This window comes from Mus caroli, unplaced genomic scaffold, assembly GCF_978045245.1.
Source record: "Mus caroli unplaced genomic scaffold, Mus_caroli_1 scaffold_11, whole genome shotgun sequence".
In the NCBI taxonomy this organism is placed as follows: Eukaryota; Metazoa; Chordata; class Mammalia; order Rodentia; family Muridae; genus Mus; species Mus caroli.
In genome coordinates, this window is record NW_028227266.1 from 21,629,158 (window position 1) to 21,652,138 (window position 22,981).

Genomic DNA, 22,981 nt, shown 5'->3' on the forward strand with positions numbered 1-22,981 from the left:
ACACACACACACACACCAAAACCATCAAAACAACAATAAAATAACAGGAATTAACAATCATTTGTCATTAATAATTCTCAATCAATGGACTCAATTCCCTCAATAAACATATACAAAAATCAGGATTCATCCTTCTGCATACAAGAAACATACCTCAACATCAAAGATAGATATTGCCTAGAGTAAAGGGTTGGAAAAAGATTTTTAAGCAAATGAACCCAAGAAGCAAGACAGTGTAGTTATTATAATATCTAACAAAAAAGGCTTCAAAGCAAAATTAATCAAAAGAGATAAGGAAAGACAGTTCGTACTCATCAAAGGAAAATTTCAACAAGATGACATTTCAATTCTTATCGTCCATGTGACATATGCAAGATCACCCACACATATAAAAAAATAAAACATTTCTAAAGCTTGAATCATACATTGGACCTCACACATTAATAGTGGGAGATTTTAATATCCCATTACCACCAACAAACAGATCATCCAGAGAAAAACTAAACAGAGAAATAGGGGAGCTAACAGACATGAACCGAATGGACCTAACAGATATCTACAGAACATTCCATCCAAACACAAAAGAATAGACCTTCTTGTCAGCGCCTCACAGAACTTTCTCCAACTTGACCACATACTCAGTCACAAAGTAAAACTCAAGGAGTGCAGGAAAAGTTAAATAGCTCCCTATATCCTATCAGACCACTATGGATTAATGCTGGATGTAAACAACAACAGAAATTAAAAGCTTACAAAATTCGTGAAAACTGAACAACTCTCTACTGAATGACTGCTGGGAAAAGGCAGAAATAGAAAAAGAAACTGAACTTAATTGAATTCAATAAAAATGAAGGCACACTATGCCCAAACTCATGAGATATACTGAAAGCGGTGATAAGTGGAAAGTTCATAGCCCTAATTGCCTTCATAAAGAAATTGGAGAGATCTAATCCCAGCCAGTTAACAGCACATCTGAAAGCACTAGAACAAAAAGAAGCAAGCTTACCCAAGTGGAGGACATGGCAGGAATAATCAAACAGAGGCTGAAAACAATAAAAGAGAAACACATAGAATCAATGAAACAAAGAGTTGATGCTTCAAGAAAATCAACAAGATAGGCAAACCCTTATCCAAAGTTACTGAAAGACAGGAGAGAATTAATAAAATCAGAAAGGTAAAGGGGCCATAACAACACAAACAAAGGAACTCCAAATAATCATTAGTTCATATGTTAAAAACCCATATTCTACAAACTTGGAAAATAGTAAAAGGAATAGAAATTTTTCTCAATAGATTCCACTTACTAAAATTAAATAAATATCAGACGAACATTTAAATGGATTTATACCTGAAAGGAAATAGTAGTAGTAACTAAAACTCTCCCAACCCAAAACATCCCAGGACCAGCTACTTTTAGCACAGAATTCTCTTGAGAATTTCGAAGAAAGGCTAACACCAATACTACTCAATTTATTCCACACCACAGAAACAGAAGGAGCATTGCCTAATTCATTTTTTGAGGCCATAGCCACCCTGATAACAAAACCACACAGACATCCAACAAAGAAAGGACATTAACAGACCAGTTTCTCTCCAAAACATTGATTCAAAATACCCAATAAAATATTCATAAATTGAATCTAAGAACACATTTTTTAAAAAAGTAGGCTTCATCCCAGACATGTAGGGATGGTTCAACATAGGGAAATATGTCAGTGAAGTCTACCATATAAATAAACTGAAAAAAAATGACCAACTCATAAGATGCTGGAAAAGCCTTTGACAAAGTCCAGTACCCCTTCATGATAAGTCTCAGACAGAGCAGGGATAAAAGGAACTTACCTAATATAATTAAGGCTGATGAACACCAACAGTGAACCAAGCAAGTTAAGGATTTGTATGACAATAACTTGAAATCTTTGAAGAAGACATCAGAAGATGGAAAGACCTCCCATGCATATGGATCAGTAGGTGTAATATAGCAAAAATGTCCATCTTACCAAACACAAACTACAAACTCAACACAATCCCTATCAAAATTTCAACACAATTCTTTACAAAACTCAAAAAAAAAACAATGTTCAATTTCATATAGAAAAACATAAACCCAGGATAACTAAAACAATCTTGTACATAAGAAGAACTCCCAGAGGTGTTACCATCCTTATCTCAAGCTGTGCTACAGTAACAAAAACAGCTATAATAACAAAAACAGCAAGGCACTGGCATAAAAGCAAATAGGTTGATCAATTAGTCAAATTCAAGACACAAATTAAAACTACATACCTGTTGTGATGGTTTGTATATTCTTGGACCAGGGAGTGGCACCATTTGGAGGTGTGGCCTTGTTAGAATAAGTGTCACCTGGTTGGAGTAGGTGTGCCACTGTGGATGTGGGCTTAAGGTCCTCACCCTAGTTGCCTGGAAGTCAGTCTTCCACTAGCAGCCTTTGGATGAAGATGTAGAGCTCTCAACTCTCAGATCGGCCTGCACCATGCCTACCTGGATGCTGCCATGCTCCCACCTTCTCCTCTATAAGTTGCAGTGTCTTTGGTTTTATGTGGATTTCCTTGATCCACTTAGACTTGAGCTTTGTACAAGGAGGTAAGAATGGATCAATGCACATTCTTCTACATAATAACCACCAGAGCTCAGAGCTAAACAAAGAATTCTCACCTGAAGAATACCGAATGGCTGAGAAGCACCTGAAAAAAATGTTCAGCATCCTTAATCATCAGGGAAATGCAAATCAACACAACCCTGAGATTCCATCTCACACCAGTCAGAATGGCTAAGATCAAAAATTCAGGTGACAGCAGATGCTGGTGAGGATGTGGAGAAAAAGGGACACTCCTCCATTGTTGGTGGGATTGCAAGCTTTTACAACCACTCTGGAAATCAGTCTGGTGCTTCCTCAGAAAATTGGACATAGTACTACTGGAGAATCCAGCAATACCTCTCCTGGGAATATATCCAGAAGATGTTCCAACTGGTAAAAAGAACACATGCTCCACTATGTTCATAGCAACCTTATTTATAATAGCCAGAAGCTGGAAACAACTCAGATGTCCCTCAACAGAGGAATGGATACAGAAAATGTGGTACACTTACACAATGGAGTACTACTCAGCTATTAAAAAGAATGAATTTATGAAATTCCTAGGCAAATGGATGGATCTGGAGGTCATCATCCTGAGTGAGGTAACCCAATCACAAAAGAACTCACATGATATGTACTCACTGATAAGTGGATATTAGCCCAGAAACTTAGACTACCCAAGATATAAGATACAATTTGCAAAACACATGAAACTCAAGAAGAATGAAGACCAAAGTGTGGACACTTTTCCCCTTCTTAGAATTGGGAACAAAACACCCATGGAAGGAGTTACAGAGACAAAGTTTGGAGCTGAGACGAAAGGATGGACCATCTAGAGACTGCCATATCTGGGGATCCATCCCATAATCAGCTTCCAAACTCTGACACCATTGTATATACTAGCAAGATTTTGCTGATAGGACCCTGATATAGCTGTCTCTTGTGAGACTATGCCGGGGCCTAACAAACACAGAAGTGGATGCTCACAGTCAGCTATTGGATGGATCACAGGGCCCCCAATGGAGGAGCTAGAGAAAGTACCCAAGGAGCTAAAGGGATCTGCAACCCTATAGGTGCAACAACAATATGAACTAACCAGTACCCCCCAGAGCTCGTGTCTCTAGCTGCATATGTATCAGAAGATGGCCTAGTCGGCCATCAGTGGAAAGAGAGGCCCATTGGTCGTGCAAACTTTATATGCCTCAGTACAGGGGAACGCCAGGGCCAAGAAGTGGGAGTGGGTGGAGAGGGGAGTGGGTGGGGAGGGTATGGGGGACTTTTGGGATAGCACTGGAAATGTAAATGAAGAAAATACCTAATTAAAAGATGGTTTATGCTATAAAAAAAGAAGAAGAAGAAGAAGAAGAAGAAGAAGAAGAAGAAGAAGAAGAAGAAGAAGAAGAAGAAGAAGAAGAAGAAGAAGAAGAAGAAGAAGAAGAAGAAAGTTCATTTTTATCAAAACACACAACTGGGAATTTGGGGCTTCTAAGTTTCCCTGTACTCTGTAGAGTCTTTCTGTGTGTCTTGCTTTGTGCGTTTCTTCACCCCCAATAAAAAGTAAACAGCTTTTCATATAACCTTTTTTTATCCTTTGAAATGAAAATATAATTTCATCATTTCCCCCTCTCCCTTTCCTCCCTCTACCTCCTCTCCTACTGTGCATACCCCCTCCTCTGTCTTAAACTCATGGTTCTGGCCTTCTTTTTTTTTTTTTTTAACTGTGGATGAGTATATCTATCTGTATCTATTCCTAAATACATTAGCACAACCCAGAAGAGGACCTACTACTGACACATTCCCAAACCAGTATAATTGCTAGCTGCATTCTAAATACTTATATCCACAGGTAAATTTTCTTCATCAAGAAAAATTCATTTTGAGTCAGAAACTTCATTTTTCAGCAGATGGAAACCATTACAGAAAGGCATATCAGGTCAAAATGCAAAGAACCAAGTCTGAGGGGTGCACAACCCTGATTGATACATCTACAATTCCTCCACCCAAGGCTTGGGAAGCATTGTAGATGAAGGGTGGAAAAGTATAAGAGACAATGAAGAAGGAAGCCTGCTGTCATAGTGTGTCTTCTATGCATGACAAAGAAACAGCAACTATGATCTCTCAACAATATGGCAGCTTAAACAAAAACAAGAACAATGACCCCAGTTGATATGCCAATTGATGGGGATATCGTTGTCCTTAACTTTAAAAATTAGATTTGCTTGGAGAAAAGCAAAAGTTAGAACTATTATATGGCTACTTACACCACCCCTTGACATCACATAAAAGACTCTATATCCTAACACAGAATATACTTGTACTGAGCATCTAATTTTTATGTTTTATTTTTCACATTGTTTTGCACAAGAGGAAAGTGTTTTGTTAGAAGCTGTGTCATGGCATCTTCCCCAGTACATGGGCTACCTGGTGGGTACACAGTTCTGCAGGTGCAGGCAACCTGCTTTCTGGCTCCTATGCCTAGGCTAGGGCACCTGGAACTTTTCTTTGTTCCAAGACATTACCAACAGCAGGAGAGACTCCAGGCAGTGAAGTAGACACTGTTGTTACCAGCAGAATAAAGTCGCATAGTCATACCGACTTAAATATTACAAAAGATATGAACTAATTACATACCTTAGGTTGAAAATCAGTAATATAAAGAAAGACAATTGAATTGTTGTTAATCAATGTTGCATAAATATGCCAGCACTATCTTGTCTAAACACAATGTATATCTATTTAACTAGTTCTTCAAGTTCCATGCCAGTAATCTCCTCACTTTCCACTGCAACAACAATTTCTCCAACATGCCTAGGGACTCCAGAGTGAACCTGAGAGAAACTGAAATCTAACTGCCAAAATTCCTAGTATCTTGGAATGATCAAGTCTAAAGACTTATCAGATCAAATATTCTAGACTTCTGATGACTCTCTTCTCAGTCTGTCCTTTGAAATGTGACCCATCTTCCTGGATATCCATTTTCAGACAAAATGACTAGGGGATATTATAAAAAATGAAATGTAAAAATTTCCAGAGGGTGTTGGGACTTTGATTCTCCCTATTAATGTAGAACACAAACACAAATGTAGGTGCCTGCTTTAGTTAAGAAAATTAAGTGGTCATATGCACCTGGAGGCCTAGGTCCAGCCTCCCCACTCACATGCAGCAGATGTGCAGCATGGCCTGCATGTGGGTCCTAGACAACAGGAGTGCAAGCCATCCCAAAAGCTGTTGACTGTACATGGAATATGTTCTACTAGCTGGGCCGCCTTGTCTGGCCTCAATGGGAGAGAAAGCACCTAGCCTTGCAGAGACTTGAAGTGCTGGGGTGGAGGAGTACCCAGGGAGGCCACCACCCGCTCATAGAAAAAGGGGAGTGGGGAGAGGGGAAGGACTGTAGAAGGGGGTGACAAGGAAGGGGCAGTGAGTGGGATGTAAAGTGAATATGTAAAAAAAATTAATTTAATTTAAAAAACGAAAAAAAAATTAAGTCTTGAAATGTTTTGAATGGTCAGGAAATTACTAAGATTGTCTTTAACTCCTTAAAGTGCTTCTCACATAGTTTCACAAGTACTACTTAATTAATAAATTTGCTAATAATGAAGTGACTTGTTAAAAATCTAACCTAGGGTCTGGAGACGTGGCTCAGTGGTTATAAGCACTGGCTAGTCTTCCAGGGGACCTAGATTTAATTCCCAGTACCCACAGAGCACATAACAATCAGTTGTTAACTCCAGCTCCAAGAGATCCAACATGATGATCTTCGGGCCTCTGCAGGAACTGAATCCATGTCATGCTTATTATATATATTATAACAGATATACTATATATGTTCTACTATTTCAGCCTACACAAATAATGACTGTAGAATGACCTATGTTACAGCCAACACTAATAAAGAACTGCAAATTTTTTAACCATTCTTTGAACATACTGTGCTGACTGGGTTGAAGTCTTAATTCAGTCTTTATGGACAGTTAGTGCCAGAAGTCTCACTTCCAGTACAGAGCACCGCTGTTGGTGGAAAGGCCCTACCTGGGGATATTTATTGCCATTAAACGTTATCACTTTGCCCCTTTACTCTGCTTCACAAGTATAATTTCTTGCTATTAGTTACATAAATATTTTAGGAAGAAGAATATGGCTTCACTTCATATAAGCAAGGTCTTGATTAAAGATCTTGGTTCCTGGTAGAATTTTTCTCCTCATACAAAACAGAGTAAAGACCTTATGATTAGCCCATAATTTCATAGCCCTGAAAGCATAAGTGAAATCAGCTAGGTGTGGTGGTTGCCTCTGTTATCCCTGTACTTGAGAAGTGAAGGCAGGAATATCACAAGTTCAAGGCTAGCTTGGGCTACATAGTGAATATGAGGCTAGCCTCAAAAGCCAAACAAGCATTCTCCAACCCTCTCCCAGCACAACCGTGCACACATGCATTCAGCTTAAATTGCATTGAGCCATCTTACCTGTGTAAAAAGTATAAACTGAGCAAACTGCCACGGAAGCATAAAAGCGACGTTGGAGAAGCAGAGAGCCATGTAGTGTTTTTTTTGAACGGTGGAGGTCCTTAATAGAAAAAAGTAACACTGTAAGTTCTGCTGTAAAGATAGCCAGTAACTCAAGACAAAGGAGTCCTTGTTAAATATCTTTTAAAAATCTAGCTGAACTCCTTAACTTTTACATAACGCAAAAAAACATAATTTTAAAAATCAATTTACTAAAATTATTTAAAATGTTTGAACAATTGAAATGCTTAAGTAAAACCAAATTAGACTATTTCAAACGAGTATTCAGGAAATTGAATTATTTAAAATATAACATTAGGTCCTTATAAAAAATAAAGAAAAAAGTTTGCCATTCACTTTTAATTCTCCGCCAAAGTTCAGGAAACAGGACATGACATCAATCCTGTGTTCCTCACAGTGTCCATCACTGCAGAGAGAAGTCAGTCCCACACCTGATCACTCACATGACTCAGAAAACAAGGAGAAGAAGCACACATGCTAGCATGGACTGTGCCAAAACTTGTGGGGGACACAAAGTTATTTTTTTCACACAAAACTGCTTTCAGTCAAACAGAGTGCATGCCTTCAAGGTCATGGTCCTAAAAGTCCTGACTAGCACATTCCATTGAACAAATCCCCTCCCCCAATTAGTCAGACTAATGTTACTTCAGATGAACACACACCATCTCCTGGGAAGAGAGGGTAGCTAGCATGGTCCTCTATGATTTTTTTCTATGTATGTAATGTAATGAATAAACATTGAAACCTAAACTGGAAGCAGATTCCCAAATTCAGATTCAACCCCTACTTGGTGGCACACCAGGAGGCAGCTTCTGTTCTCCAGATCTGTATTGAGCTCAGGATACCCACTCTGTCTTTAGTCAGTCATCTAACAAACACATGCCTTAATCAGTTGCTTGAATGTGTGCTAAATTGTCTGTGGCTAAATATTTAAGCTCAGCATAATTCCTGCTTCTATGAGTACTTTTAAAAACATAAAAATGTAAATGCAGACATTTATGTACATGGACATGATATGCAATTTTAGAAGGAAAGGGGAGGGAGAGAGAGAGGAAGGAATGAAGAGAGGAGGGGAGAAAGGGAGAAGTGAGGACAGGGAGCAAGGAAGCAAAGGGAGTGAGCATTTTCATATTAGATGGAAGCTGCCGGCAGTAAACTGAATATCTGGTTCCCTGGGAGTTTAGAAGAGATAACGTTTATGATCTCTCAGTGACAGCTTTGTGAATGCCTGTGAAATTTATTTATATAACAAAGCTAATTATAATACTGTTATTTTTTCTCAAACATCTGAAGTTTCTGAAATGCTTAAAAAATTCATCTAAGAGTGTGTCCAAGACATTAGATTTGAATCTGACTGAATTGTTGAAACATCATTCAGACATGTATTAAATGTGTGTATATTATTCATATACACCTCCCTCCCTCCCCTCCCCTGCCCTCCGTCCCCTCCCTGCACCCCCACCCCTCTGTCTATACACTCCCTGGGATTATAAAATTTACATGTTCCCTAATCCATTTGCATATGGAGTCCCTTTTTATGACACATATGCTAAACTTATTTCAAGGAGAACAGTTTGGGGGAAAGGAGCTGGGATGTGCTGGGATGTGTTAGTTTTGAGAAACTAAGGACTTGTTTCTCAGAAGCCTGTGAATGGGGCTGGAACAATAGCTTTTGCAAAGGACCAAGGTTTACTTCCCAGCACTCACATGGTGACTTGCACTGATCTGTATGCTCTGTAGCTGCATTTTCAGGGAATCTGACACACTCTTCTGGCCTCTGTGGGCACCAGGATTGCATACAGTGATCGTGCACATGGGTAGGCAAAATATTTATTCACACAAAATAAAACTAAATATTTTCAAACCATAATATTACTATCTAGAACCAGTAGGGTAACATTTTCAATAGAAAAATAGTTTATAAATTTATATTGACATTATTTGATTACTCAATTCATTTTTAAAATAGTTTTATAACAGAGCTTCAATTTTATAATTATGACTTAGTAGGTTAAAGCATATTTTCATAAAGGCAACATAATAATCTATTTAGCTTTGTCTTATGACTGAAGTTACCTGAGGATTATAGTTAAGACGTACATCTGAAGTACAAGGAACGGATAGGAGAAACTTTCCCGGAGAGGCGGTGTCCACATCACACGGGTGGCCTGAATCCATAAAACACTCAGTTTGCATTATTTTCCATTTTATAGTAAATATTACCTATATCTTTGGAGTTGGCTTACTTTCAGAGTTTTAATACTAGGCTCATTAGATTCTATTTCTCACTGCCTGGCATAGCTTCTGGCCCTTTGACATTCTTTCCTATGTCCATTAAGGATACACTATTAAATGTCAAATTTAGAAACAAGAAAAACTGTATCAAATCACTCACAATTAAGCCAAAGTACCAACAAATACACAGGGATAAGAGCTATGAGGACCACTGGCCCAGAATACACCACAGCCCTATGGGCACGAGCCTGGCATTTGGAGCTTTGAGGTACATGATAGAGGCAAGAAAACCATTTTAACCAAAAACACAGAGCATTTGCAAATAGCAATTCTATACACAATTATGACCAACTGATATAGATATACATTACCAGATGTCAAAACTGGCTCTGAGTTAATCAAATAAATGCTATATGAGATAAATTTTTAGAAACAATTGAAAGAACAGAGTTGCTAGTAAGGGACACTATACATATCTTTAACCTTTCCTATACATACTTAGACTGTCCTAAGACATGTGGAACAACATTGCATAAAATTTTCTATCCTAAAATTATATAAATTTAAATGTAACATAAGTTTAAATATAATTTTTAAAATTATAGAAATTTAGGATTATGGTATTTATAATCCTAAAATTGTAGAAAGAATTTAAGTCTTTAACAACTGATAAGAGGCTTATTTCTTTGTTAAAAAGCCTCAAAAACATAAAATTTTGTAAGAAACCAAACTTGTAAGCCTTTAAAAGAGAAATGGTTTGTATTCCAAATTCAAACTCAGTCTACCGAAGCCTGGCACACCCAAATGAAATGCAGACTGTTGAATGGCAAGGTATTTTTTCCACAAGGCATTGGTTTTAAATATTATATACTTAAAGTATTTTATGTGAGACACTGTCTATTCCTTATTTAGCTGATTTTTAAATTGGCATACTATAACAGGAGATGCAGACAGTTGCTGTGTGTAATGTGTGCCATTACATAGCACATTTGATTTCCAAAAGTTAATACTCGGAGGCAGAGGCAGGCGGATTTCTGAGTTCGAGGCCAGCCTGGTCTACAAAGTGAGGTCCAGGACAGCCAGGGCTATACAGAGAAACCCTGTCTCGAAGAAAAAAAAAAAAACACAACAACAACAACAAAAAAAGTTAATACTCAGATTCTCTCTCCTTAACATGCATTCAATATCACACACAGAATCTAGAACATGGAGCACGGAATAAATCCATCATATCATGAACGTTTCTAAGAGCTCCTTTTGGCCTGGGTATGTCTGATTAGGATGACCTACTATGTCAGTTCTGTTTCAAATCCATTATTTTGTTACAGAAACAGGAAGAATAATTCAGGAATAGAAGCAGTGGGAAAGCTACTGGCATTTGGAGCTTTATGTTATGATGATGATAACACTCGCCCACCACGGGTTTAATAGGCGCTGGATGACATGTATGTAGAGTGCCTCTACTGCCATTTGTCTACAGAACATATGTGTGTGACCAACCACCAAATGCTTGGTATAGTTCACATAATTTAGATTTTACTCATTTACAATTTTAGATGAATATAGTTCACATACCAGTTTGCAGCATAAAATACTTTAAGGTATTACAGTCCAACACTATGTAATCATATTAGTTTAGTGATTGTATTTCCTTGCTCATAGGGGCCACTCTCTCTGTCTATAAAGAACTAAATGGAAAACAAACCTCTCCATGATTGAAAAAGTAGCAGGCTACTGTAATCAGACCTCCTAACTGACTCCCACTGTAAAAAGAAGAAAGTACACAGTCATAACATGCAACATACAGGTTCTTCTCACAAAAGTATCTCACAATTAAAAACCATAACTTTCTGTGCTTAAAACACAAATAATTAAGCCATATAAGCCCAAATATTTCCCAAATGCCTGTGTAGTTGGTGTTTTAATCCTGACTATACAAGGACACGGAGTGTACATATAATGCTATCTCAGTTTTATAGTTACATTAAAACACTTTATAAATAAACCATGAGCACAAACTAATTTTAAACATGCAGCCCAGTACTTTTGTCTGTATACCATTATGTCCATAATGTAAAAGGAGTCCTGTTTTGTCTTTTGTAATTAGGCTTACGTGGAGGATTAAAGCTAAAGGACTAACAGTTTCTCTTAGCACTAACTCAACTGTTTGACTGACTGAAAACACTCTGACTTTCCACACCAGACCTAGGGTGGCTAATACTCATCACAGATGCTCAGACAAGTGTTCTATAGTGAGTGTTTCCTGTCTTGTTACATACTCAGCTGTGGCCCACATCCCAGGCCACTAGGCTATCACACCAAGCCAGTAGATCCTGTACGCGCTCAAATACCACTGTTTGTTCATCTTAGGACACAGAGACATTGGTGGAATGAAAGGAGGAAGAAATGAGATTAAAAAAATAAATGAAAAACAGCAAGAGGTAACAACCCTGACCACTAAATAGACAGAATATAGTAATAGCTGTGGAAGAGGTGTGAGGGGTGAAAGGGTGACATAGGCACATTGATCAGAAGGGGACTCATGTCAAATGCCTTTGTTTTTATATTGTAGACATGTAGTTAGCATACAGCATAACAGCTTCATTATGATATTTATAGGGCATATATATATATATACATATATATATATATATATATATATATATATATATATGTGATTGTACTTTGCACACATTCAGCCCATTACATTCCTTTGTTCCTTTCCCATTTTGCGTTCTTGTTGATCTGCCTTCTGCTTTTGTGTCTCATATATCATATATGTAGTATGTATAGTTAATATAAAACCTGTATTATATAAACTATTATATACCTATATAAATCTACACCCAGAGACTCCCACTGTGATGATTTTCTTTTCCCTCATTACTTACCCTTTTTTTAACTTAAAAAAACATTTATTCATTTTTACTTTATGAACATGAGTGTTTTCTGGCATGTATGTACATCACATGTGTGCATAGCTGGTGCCCAAAGAGGCCAGACTAGGGTGCCATGTCACCTGGAACTGGTCTTACACACGATTATGACCTGCCATGTGGGTGCTGAACACCAGTCTGTCTAGAGTACAGCAAGTACTCTTAACCACTGAGCCACCCTCCCCATTACTTACTTTTGTTCCCTACTTCCATCCCCATTAGGCCTCTGCCTTCTAACAACAGTATTCCTTCTTAATTTCACAACTCATTCTATAGTTTTAAAGTCTAGGTTAAATCTGCATATAAAAGAAAACATGGTATTTGTCTTTATTTATTGGTTTATTTCACATAATATGGTACTCTCCAGCTCCATAGATTTTCTTGGGAATGAAATAATCTCATTTTTATTTATAACTGAATAATGTCTACCATGTATATGTACAGGACTTTCTTTGCTACTTTTAAGTTTTATTTAGGTTAGCATATAAACTAATGCATTTTGTCATGGCATATTTCCATCAGTGTGTCATTAAGCTACTTTCTCCCCTACTGTCTGAACATAAACTCTCCCCCCTCCATTGGTTCTCTTTCCTCTCCCAGTCAGTTCCCACATCTGCTTGTCTGTATGTGCATTATATGTGTGCAGGTTTCTGCAGAAGTCAGAGAAGGCATTGGAGCCCCTGGAACGGGAGATACAGGTGGTTGCCCAGTCAGGTGCTAGGAAATGAATATAGACTCTGCATGAGCAACCAGTCTTTGAAACTGCTGTTCCATCTCTCCAGCCCCTTCTACTTTTTAATCTTGTGTATTCTGTTGCTCTTTCTGGTTTTTACCACTCTTTAGAGCCTTATTCACCTTTCAAAATTCCCTTTCTGGTTTCATGACTTTTGAGAAAGTACATACACAGAGACATGAACACACATAGACATGTGTACACCCTTATACTTTTATTGAAATCTGGGTTCCTCATGAAGTTTGTTTGATTTTTGTTTTGGAGATGTTTTATTGTTTTGTTTGGTTTTTGTTTTGTTTTTCAGAGTCTGGCTGTTTACACTTAACCTAATGATTTTCAGTTGCTTTCATTTTGCTGCAAATGCCATGATTTCATTCCTCTTCAGGACTGAAGCTATTCTGTTGTATATATGTGCATTCTCCTTATCAGCTTATCTATTGACTTATAACTAGGCTGCTTTCTGTTTCTGGATATGTGACTAGTATAGCAATAAAGATGGATTTGCAAGAAACTCTTTGGTGTGTTTACTTTGAGTCTTTCCATATGTTTCTCCCATTATGTGGTTTATATCTTAGCTCTGTAAAATATTGCTTTTTCCGTGCAAAACCTTTTCTATTTCAAACAATCCAATTTGTTGATTACTATAATTATTTTCTTACACCATGTATTATCCAGGATCAGCCCTGCTTAGCTTCCAAGATCACACCAGACCAGTTGCATTCAATTAGTATGACTGCACATGATAGCAATTATTTCCTGAGCTATTAGAATGCTGTTAGGAAAGTCCTTGCTTGTGGCCCTATTATTTAATGTTTTTCTGGTATTATATTACAGTTTATCCTTGAGTGTTTAAAGTTCGTTGTTGTTCATGGAGCTATTGAGAGGTTTCCCATCCAGTCATCCCCAAAACACCACTTAAGGACATGAATTTGGATCCCCAGTACCTACATAAAAGTTTGAGAGGTAGAGACAGGAAGATTAAGGGTGTTCATTGGCTAGAATGGCTACCCAATCAGTGGTCTCCAGGTTCAGTGAGAGATCCTGCCTAAAACAGAAGGTGTGGAGGAATAGAGGGGGACACTTGCTGAGATATTGTCCCCCGACCCAAAGTCCAGATGTTTTTTATTTGTAATTTTATGTGATTCAAGAGTCACAGGAATGTAAAGAAAGCTAATGTTTCAGTAGAATGTATTCCACTGAAAGAAACAAAATGTCTGACAAAGTAGTCAGACAATATAGATATATACTATATCTCTCAACACAAATGAAAATATAAGTTATCTGTTGGCATTATTTCAACAGTGCCAGGTTGCTAGTCTGCAAAGAGCCAGATATAATAGCTATTTTGTGGTCTTCCCTCTGTCCTGTGTCACAGGATGACTCCAGATAGCACATTCAAGCAAAAATCAGAAGACATAGAGAAGCAGCAGCGGTGCCTGCAGGTCCCGGGTATAACAAAGCATTCCTAGATATAACCAAGGCTAACTTTGCCTTAATTTTCATTGACAAAAGCTAATTCACTTGGCTCTCCTAAGGAGCAATGGAGAGTGGATGTGTGATTATCATGATTAACTTCATGATCTCAGACTAGACACATTCACACTCCAAACAGTTTTCAAAAGTCCCCAGAAGGGTAAAAGGGAGGCCTGTGGTGTTCTTTAGTGGCAGCTCATTTCTGTTTGCATAGCATTGGTTATAGAAAACCAGTTCTATAAAATTCCCTGAACTAGTCAATTTGTTTCATTAAGTTCCCTCTTCACTTAGTTAATGGGTACCAACCAGTTCTTACAGGGTCTCTTTACTAGTCTTACCTCAGGTATGTACTGTATATGAAGAACAAGCCCATCATTAGTCCATTTAAAATAAAAATTACTCCAATGTAAAAGCAAGCTGGGTCTCCCAATCCTTTTTTAAAGAAGACAAAGGTTATTCAGTATTTAATGAGCAATATGATTTCAGTGCTTTATAAACAAAAACTTATACATGTACTCAAAACGTTTGCTCTCATGCTCACTCGTAAATGCTACAATCATCTTTACCTCCACAGTGCGCTGATTTGTTGGCTATCCCAGGGGCCAAGGCCAGGTCCTCACCCAGCCACAACCCCTACCATGTATACTTAGTTATATTTACAGTTTTCCCTAATGGCATGTTTTTGTAATATATGCTGAGGGTCACATTAATTCAAATGCTGCTGTTACTCTTCAGTGTCTGGGACTTTTGTAGAAACACTTGGAGAATTCTCTGGAGCCACTTCTGTCTTTTCTGGGCCCTCAGATCAGTGTAACACAGGCCCTAACCTCAAGGAAGATTCTTGCTGTCTGTAATATGATCTACTCACTTCATCTGTTATGCTGTAGACATGCATGATATATATGATATATGATATATATGATGTAAATTTTATATATGAATGTGTTTGCATGTATGTTACTTCCTGTGTGCTTTATATTCATCATTTCATACAAGTCTCAGGCAAAGTTTTGAGATTAACTGGTATGAAGGAGTTTTATGTTTGAGAAAACTATTTAAAACCTAGGTGATTTGCAAGGTTATGCTGCTCTGCCTACAGAGAGATAAGCCCTGTGACCCTGCTTGCTCTGTTTCATTCACCCTTTCATCCCAAGACCACATGACCTCTGTCACATGTTCTTTCTATGTCCAGTGGCCATCCACACACAGGTGGTAGCAAATCTATATTCAGACAAGAGATCTTTCTTATTTCTAAGTTTCTACAGCCACATACCCACTTAGTATTTCCAGCTCAGGGTATTTAGGTTCTAATACGTGCACTCATTATTTTTCATTCTCCTGTCAGTCTATAGACTCAAACTAGAAGCCAATTGCATGACTCTTCACCATCCTTCTTGCTAAACATCCTATATCCAACTGCTTCTTAAACCCAGACATTTGCAGTGACTTTTCTTCCAAACTAAATAGAGCACATCAGTGATCTACCTGACCCCATGGAACCCACCTCTACCCCTCACAGATGAGCTTTTCATGCAGCCAGCAGTGACGCAGCTAGCAGTGATGCAGCCAGCAGTGATGCAGCTAGCAGTGATGCAGCCAGCAGTGATGCAGCTAGCAGTGATGCTTCAGCATGTGGATCTGTTATGGTTTTCCATTAAAACAGTGCAAATCCACAGCCAGCACGTGCTCCAGTGTGGTCTGCCTTTAACTACATTGTCAGCATCTGCACATTTGTAATATGCACTACCATTATAACTGCTAACAGCCTGTTGATAGCATAAGCTCTCTGAGTTGTAAAGCAATGTCTCCCAAATCTTCTATGCACTCCAAATATCAAACACTGGCCTCTTGCTGATTGGGAACTTAATATATACCACATATGTTCAAGGTAATGATTTTCAACCATCAGAAAAGCTTATACATTTTTGAAGATGGACACTCTATAAAGTGTAATGTTTGATAAGCTATAGTCTCTATTGCTGTATGTTGCAAAAACCACAAAGTATAACCACTCCTTAAACAACCTTTGCCAGTATCATTTTAGGTATTTAAGGAAATCAGTTTTTAAAAAGTATGGAAAATTCAAATTTTGTTCATACCCTTAAGAGTTAAATAAATTTAGAAAGTAGCAATATTGTGGGAAAATAGTCATGTATGAATATATGAAAAAACACCTGTATATATGATACATAATTCTGTGTAGCTATGGACAGAGTCACAAGGGCAGCTGGAAAACTGTTACATAATTCTCAAGGGTATTTTGTTTGTTCGTTTTTGTTTTTAAATTGTTTGGCAAAGATACAAATGTAGAAGATATATAGAGAGAGTTTCATTAAGATTCCTCTTGTACTATGAACAAGGATAAAGCAATATTTATAATAGCTGATTATGGGCTGGAGAGATGGCTCAGTCGTTAAAGGCTAGGCTCACAACCAAAAATATAATAGCTGATTATTAGCATCAACTAATATATAACTACTGCAAGTATATATTTGTCTCTTTATCTTCCAAAAGGGGGTTCTGATATTATCCCAAATTATTTGTACTATCTTATTCTGAAATGGACTTTTACTCAAGTACCTTGCATTGGATATATTGATACTCAAATTAAATTTCTAATTTATACTCAAATTATTAAGTATATAGCTTCTTCAGAAAAAAAGTTTAAAGTACAAGATATGTATTGAGATGCAACATTTCTATAATGTCTTAAATAAAATTGGTCAGAGTTTATTATAAATTTTAAATGAGTCACAACATCAGCTGTCTATGAAAACATGAGTGCGCGCACAGCGACATTAAGGAGGACACGTGCCTTCACAGCTCTGAACTTCATTAAGAGGCTCCATTCTGGTGACGTTCCAACATGTCTTAGTTTCTATCCCAAATAAATTCATTATTCCTATGATTGTGCGATACCAGTAGGCTATGACTACCTATAAAAGAGAAGGTGAAATAAAACATATTCTAATCACAATGATAGACTTCTCTAGAAAACATTGTCTAGTCTATGATGACATTGTTTTAACATTAAAAACCTAAGTAAACTTATCTGAAAAATAGCTATTTTGTAATTTAATTTTGGTAATAGTTATATGTAGTAGTCAACTTAATTATAGTGCCAGAACCATACAACCAAATATAAGAGGACATGGTTAAAGCAAAACAAAAAGTGTACAGACACATTTCAAAACATTTCACTTTACTCTAGAGTTCTTCTTTATTGTGAGAACACATCATTTTAAAAATTGCAATGCAATGGAGTCACAGCTCCAGGGCAGATTAAAATTTGGAACAATAAGATGGACGTAATTGGTTCTTCTCAACCTAAAACCTACTTTTGAAAGTTCAGAGGCAAGAGAGGTAAATTAAATGAGATAGATGAATAAATTAAATAAATAAATATAATGCTCATATTTGGGATTTTTTTCAAACATGGTGGATTTTGGGTAAAAATAGTGTGAGATTCCTTTGGGGGAAATAACAAAAGAATAGCAAAGAGAAAAAAACACATAGAATTGACACTTAATATTTGATGTCACCTTTCTCATCTGTGTGCCACTGACTGCATGTAGCTACATGCAGTAATACACAGCTGAGCAATCCCATAATGATATTTCTTGGTCCAAACTTTAGATTTTATAATTTTGCCTTTTAAAAATTGAGATACTGTTTAAAAAATTATTATTTGTATTCTTTTACTTTGTGGTGCCTATACAAAATATAGACCATATTATATGTTTACTAAATCTAGAATCATATTCCTTTGGGTATGAACTTTGAAAGAGTAAGAAAAATATAATTTTGGAATCAAATTTGAACTCCAATTCTGCCCCTGGGGCTGGAGAGATAGTTCAGTGGTTAAGAGAACACATTGCTTTTACAGATGGCTAGAGTTCCATTCCCAGCACCCACACTGGGTAGCTAACAGTCACCTATAATTCCAGCAACAGACTCTCTGATGACAGTTCCTCAATGCTATGGTCACTTGCACTCAGATTCTCATAAACTCACACACAAAAAAGACCATTGTACATAATCAAAATTAAATCATATTAAAAATTTATACTCAACATATAATAATTTCTATGTTTTCAAGTGACCTCTCAACCTCAGAATGTCAACTCATCTTTCAGGTGAACTTAATAATAACCATTTGTTACAAAAGGAATGAGAGGTCTTCTGCACAAATGGCTGGCTTAGAGATTGTAAGAAATATATTTAACCTTCTCAAAAATATTGTTCTAAATGTACATCTTTAACCCATAGATTAGATATTGACAGTATAAGTACAAAATAAATGAATATATAAAACTGATACTGAGTAATCATTGGTTAATTGAAGATTTCTCCATTTTGTATCATCTAGAAATACACCTCTGGTTGCATATTACCACATTTTCACAATGATATTTAATTATTCAAGAGGAAGCTCTGAGGATCTATGGACCCAAACCCAACACAACCCTATGCTGTTATCTAAGGACTTATCAACTAAAACATGCATATACTTCCCCTCCTGTGATCCTAAATCTCCACTATCTGATCATATGTAACCTGAGCCATGCATATGTTCCACAATTAGCACTGCCAGACCATCTGTGGTGACCTCAAGTGTTTATGGTCTGAAGCTCTGAGTCCCTGGTGCACGAAATCAAAATATGAACATCAGTAGTCTTCCTATATCCCAATGACAAGCATGCTAAGAAAGAAATCATGAAAAACAACCTCATTCACATTATCCTCAAAAAAATAAAATAAAACATTTTAGAATAAGTCTAATCAAGGAAATGAAAGTCATGTACAATAAAAAAGATTTCATCTTACACCAATCAGAATTGCTAAGATCAAAAACTCAAGTGACAGCACATACTGGAAAGCATGTGGAGAAAGAGGAAAACTCTTCCATTGCTGATGGGATTGCAAACTGGTACAACCACTCTGGAAATCAATCTGGAGGTTCCTCAGAAAATTGGGAATAATTCTACATGAATATCTAGCTATACCATTCCTGGGCATATACCCAAAAGATGTTCCACCATACCACAAGGACATGTGCTCGACTATGTTCATAGCAGCCTTATTTGTAATAGCCAGAAGCTGGAAACAATGCAGATGCCCCTCAAATAAAGAATGAATACAGAAATTGTGATTCATTTACACAATGGCATACTATTCAGCTACTAAAAATGAGGACATCATGAATTTTGCAGGCAAATAGATGGAACTAGAAAATATCATCCTGAGTGAGGTAACCCAGACTCAAAAGGACATGCATGTTATGTATTCACTGGTAAGTGGTATTAGCCAAAAAGTACAGAATACCCAGGATACAATCCTCAGATCATAAAATGTTTAACAAGAAGGAAGGCCCAAGTGAGGATGATGCTTCAATCCCACTTAGAAGGAACAAAATAATCACAGGAGACAGATGGTAGGAGAAGGGAGAGAGAAAAGGGGGAACAGGATTACATATTTGGGGGTGGAGAACAGGAAAGATGCTTAGAGGACCAGGAGAATGAATGGAAATATACAATTTCTGACGGTAGGAGGTAAGGGGGAGGGGACTCTAGAAAGCTCCAGAAACCTGGAATGTGAGCAACTCTCAGGACTCAGTGGGGGTGACCTTAGCCAAAATGCCCAACAATGGGGAGAGGGAAATCATACAGTCTACTTCCAGTAGATAGACAGGGCCTTAAGTGGAAGGATGGGGATGCCAACCAACAATAAAAATTTCTGACCTAGAATTGTTCCTGTCTAAAAGAACTGCAGGGACAAAAATGAAAAAAAGACTGAAGTAAAGGCTGTCTAGTGACCAGCCCAACTTGGGATCCATCTCATGGTGGAGCACCAAGGCCTGACAATATTGCTGATGCTATGATATGGTTACAAACAGGAGCCTAGCATGGCTGTCCTCTGAGAAGTCCTACCAGCAGCAGATTGAGACATATGTAGATACTTACACCCAACCATTGGACTAAAGTCAGAGACCCCTATGGAGAAATTAGGGGAAGGATTGAAGGAGACCAAGGGGAGGGCAACCCCATAGGAAACTAGCAGTCTCAACTAACCCAAACTTCTGGAGCTCCCAGAGACTGAGCCACCAACCAGGCAGCATACACAAGCTTATCTGAGGACCCCAGCACATATATTCCAGAGGTCTGGCCTCAGTGGGAGAAGATGTGCCTAATCCTCAACAAACCTGAGGCCCCAGGGAAGGGAGATGCTGCAGTAGGGGTATGGAGCACTCTCTCAGAGGCAAGAGGGAGGGAGAATGGAATGAGGAACTGTGGGAAGGGGGACAGAGGGAGAGCAATGGGTGGAATGTAAATAGATAAAATAATTAAATAAAAAATTTAAAGATTAAAATAGCTCCTGTGTCCTGACAATAATGCAATAAAATTTAAAATGTCATTAAACGAATCTCTGGTAAATATACAAACTCATGAAGATTTAACAGCTCATTACTGAATAATGAATGACTCAAAGAAGAAAAAAATTAAATTTCCTGGAATTAAATGAATATGAAAAGACAATGAAAAAATCTCCTGGACACACTGAATGAAGGTCTACAAAGGTAACTGAAAGTTCTAAGTGCCTATATGAAAAAAATCACAGAAACAACAAATGACTTAATGATGCAATTTAAAATTTTGGAAAAACAAGAACAAACCAAATCCAAACCCAATCAGAGGCAAGAACAGAAACTGCTGAAGAAGAAACCAATAAAAATAGAACAAAGAAATCAATACTGAGAATCAGTGAATCTAAGAGCTGGTTGAAAAGATAAAAAGAACGGCAGACAACAGTGGTCCATGCCATTAATTCTATCACTCAGGAAGCCCAGGCAGACAAATCTCTATTAATTCAAGGCCAGCCTGTGGACAGAGAGAATTATCAGCTAGTCGGGGTTACACAGAGAAACTCTGACTCAAAAACCAAAAAGCAGCAGAAGCAGCAGGAAGAGGAGGAGGAGGAGGAAAGGGGAGAAGAGGAGGAGGAGGAACAGGAAAAGAAGAGGAGAGAGAGGAGGAGAGGGAAAAGGAGGAGGAGAAGGGGGGGAAGCCAGAGGGGAGAGAAAAAGGGGAAGGAGGGGGAGGACAGGGTGGAGCCAAGCTGACTCCATGACAAGCTGCAAAATGCATTTCAGGTAATTAGGCTTAGGTTTCTGCTACCCAGAAATGAACAAACCAGTTCCAGGAAAATGTAAACCCCATGGGCAGCCAAGCAAGAGCTGCCCACCATCTGTCTAGAGGCAAAAATAGTCAGCAACAGTTCTGAAAAGTTTCTAGAACCCTAGCCAATCCAAGAGACACCCACTAGAGGCAGAGAGACAACCAATCAAGATAAAGGTCATCTACCCCTCCCTGGAATTCCCTGAATAGGCTTTAAATTGGGCCTGAAATCTCACCCACATTTATCACATTTTGATAAATGGTAGATCACTGGGTACTGATTTCTGCAGAATAAACTCTCTTTGCTTTTGCATACTATTTAAGTCTGGGATACTATTCTTCAGTGATTCCTGAACGCTTACAGAAGAAGGAAGAGGAAGAGGAGTTAGGAGGGAGAAGAAGAGGAGAAGGAAGAGAAAGAGGAGGAAGAGGAGGAAGACCCCTTCTGCCCAGTCCTTTCTGCTGGGACAAACTGATAGCTAGTCTTTTTCCCTAAAGAAAACACATTCTGAGGCATCTCAGGACATCTGCTGCACTCGGGGTAACTGACATCACAGTCTGAGCCATCCCAGGAGATCCGCTTGTACACAGGGCAACTAAGCAACCGATGCCACAGTCTGAAGACTTCTCAGGGGCTCTGTGTCATGCACAGCAACTGACCCAAAAGACGGGAAGCCTCCCTGGTGTTCTGCTGCACACAGGGAAGCAGAAACCAAAGTGCATAGATCCTCCTGGAGAACAGCTTCACACAGGACAACAGTTTGACTGTTCCTATGAAGACCCAACAGTATGAAGGCCTCCTAGGAGATCTATTGCAGCCAGGGTAACAGATCAGCAGCTTCTCTGCCCCTCAGAAGAACCCCTAGTTGGAATATCCTACAGGAGGTCTGCTATAACCGGGGCCATAGGTCTACCAGGAGATCTGAAGCAACCCAGGAGCAAAAGAGGCAGACTTCAGACAGAGTCACCCAGACTAGCATACACTAGGAATAACCAGATAGCAAGAGACAAGCACAGGAACATAAGCAACAAAAGAATATATATGTGGGCATCATCAGAATCCAGTTCTCCCACCCTGAATATACCAACACATAGGGAAATCAGGAAGCTGACCTAAAATCCGATCTCATTAAGATAATAGAGTCTTTACAGGGAATATAAATAAATCACTGAAAGAAATACAGGAAAACACAATCAAACAGGTGAAAGAATTGCATAAAGTGGTCCAAGACCTGAAAATAGAAGTAGAAACAATAAAGAAAACACAAATGGAGGCCAACTTGGAAATGGAAAACCTAGGAAAG

General features: G+C 38.1%; 1 protein-coding gene across 1 annotated transcript in view; it reads right to left on the reverse strand.

Annotated features, from left to right (window-relative positions):
- Dpy19l2 (dpy-19 like 2) overlaps positions 1-22,981 on the reverse strand; it is a 159,851-nt gene that overhangs the window by 102,049 nt on the left and 34,821 nt on the right. Inside the window, exons 5-9 of the mRNA XM_021171758.2 lie at positions 17,318-17,438; positions 14,841-14,934; positions 11,066-11,123; positions 9,202-9,293; positions 7,066-7,165 (exon numbers count right to left, since the gene is read on the reverse strand). Coding sequence (XP_021027417.1) covers positions 7,066-7,165; positions 9,202-9,293; positions 11,066-11,123; positions 14,841-14,934; positions 17,318-17,438 — 465 coding nt within the window. The remainder of the gene's footprint in view (positions 1-7,065; positions 7,166-9,201; positions 9,294-11,065; positions 11,124-14,840; positions 14,935-17,317; positions 17,439-22,981) is intronic.